Source organism: Alosa sapidissima, chromosome 22 (genome assembly GCF_018492685.1).
Source record: "Alosa sapidissima isolate fAloSap1 chromosome 22, fAloSap1.pri, whole genome shotgun sequence".
Taxonomy (NCBI): domain Eukaryota; kingdom Metazoa; phylum Chordata; class Actinopteri; order Clupeiformes; family Clupeidae; genus Alosa; species Alosa sapidissima.
In genome coordinates, this window is record NC_055978.1 from 30152284 (window position 1) to 30153206 (window position 923).

Here is a 923-nt window from a genome sequence, read left to right on the forward strand (position 1 = left end):
AAGTATCATCAATATCACCAAACCCTAACTTGGGGGGGGGGGCTGAGTCATTGGTTCGACCCACTTACCGCGCATCACATCACCACAGGGCAGCATCCACAGGACTTCCCCCGAGTGGAGGACCTTCCTGTGCACAGGTGCCAGTCGTCGTGTCTTGTCGTGTGATATGATCGCGATATGACAGGCAAGACAATGAGCTAATGCAAGACCGACCTGGCGCTGTAGGCTATTAAGCCAAACTGAGCAGACCGCCGATGCTGGTCTGTCACGGAATTGCCCCTCTGCTGATCAAACACCTCCTCCAGATATAATCGCACAAAGCACAATATATCTCCATGAAATGCCTTAAAAATGTGAAATGTGAGCCTTCAGGGTCTTATATGGTTATTCAGACCGGAACGCCGTGTCGGTGTGTGTGTGTCTGTGAATGTTTTGTTTGTGAGGTGTGATGGTCCTGCCTGCCTCGCCCCTCTCCTCTTCACACACTCACCACACAGTTCCGTACGCCCCGGATCCAACCGGCGTCAGGTTCTGGTACCGCTCGGGAACCTCCCATACGGTCTTGTTGAGCTCCTGCCGGTAAAAGCCGGGTCTGGCTGACATTTTCTTCGCTCGCTCGGCAACTGTCACTTCGTTAAGCTGTGCAAACTAGCAATCCGAAGCGCGAGATGCTGCTGGGTGAGTGAGTGACACCAACCGGCTGCTCTCGCTCTCTTTCTCTTTCTCTCCGCTGATGGACCAAACGGGAGAGGAGGGGGGAGGGCGGTGCGCGAGCAGCTGATGCTGAGCTCCGCTACGGGAGGGTGTATGGTTGGCTAGAACAAGCGAGGGCGATGTGGCGTCAGAATTCCCATATACATTTCAGCCAAGACAGGACTGGATGGGGACCATTTCCGTTCCGTATAAATGGGTTCTTTAAACCC

At 54.0% G+C, this 923-nt stretch overlaps 1 protein-coding gene across 2 annotated transcripts in view; it reads right to left on the reverse strand.

The window, feature by feature from the left end:
• Window positions 1-704, reverse strand: part of LOC121697327 (mitogen-activated protein kinase 11-like) — a 15751-nt gene extending 15047 nt beyond the window's left edge. Inside the window, exon 1 of one of the 2 annotated variants that reach the window (XM_042078807.1) lies at window positions 491-704. In XM_042078807.1, the coding sequence (XP_041934741.1) occupies window positions 491-603 (113 nt within the window). In that variant the 5' untranslated portion in view covers window positions 604-704. Of the gene's footprint in view, window positions 1-68; window positions 417-490 lie in introns of those variants that run through there. The other variant, XM_042078808.1, reaches the window with a different exon arrangement.
• Between the last annotated feature and the right edge of the window lie 219 nt (window positions 705-923).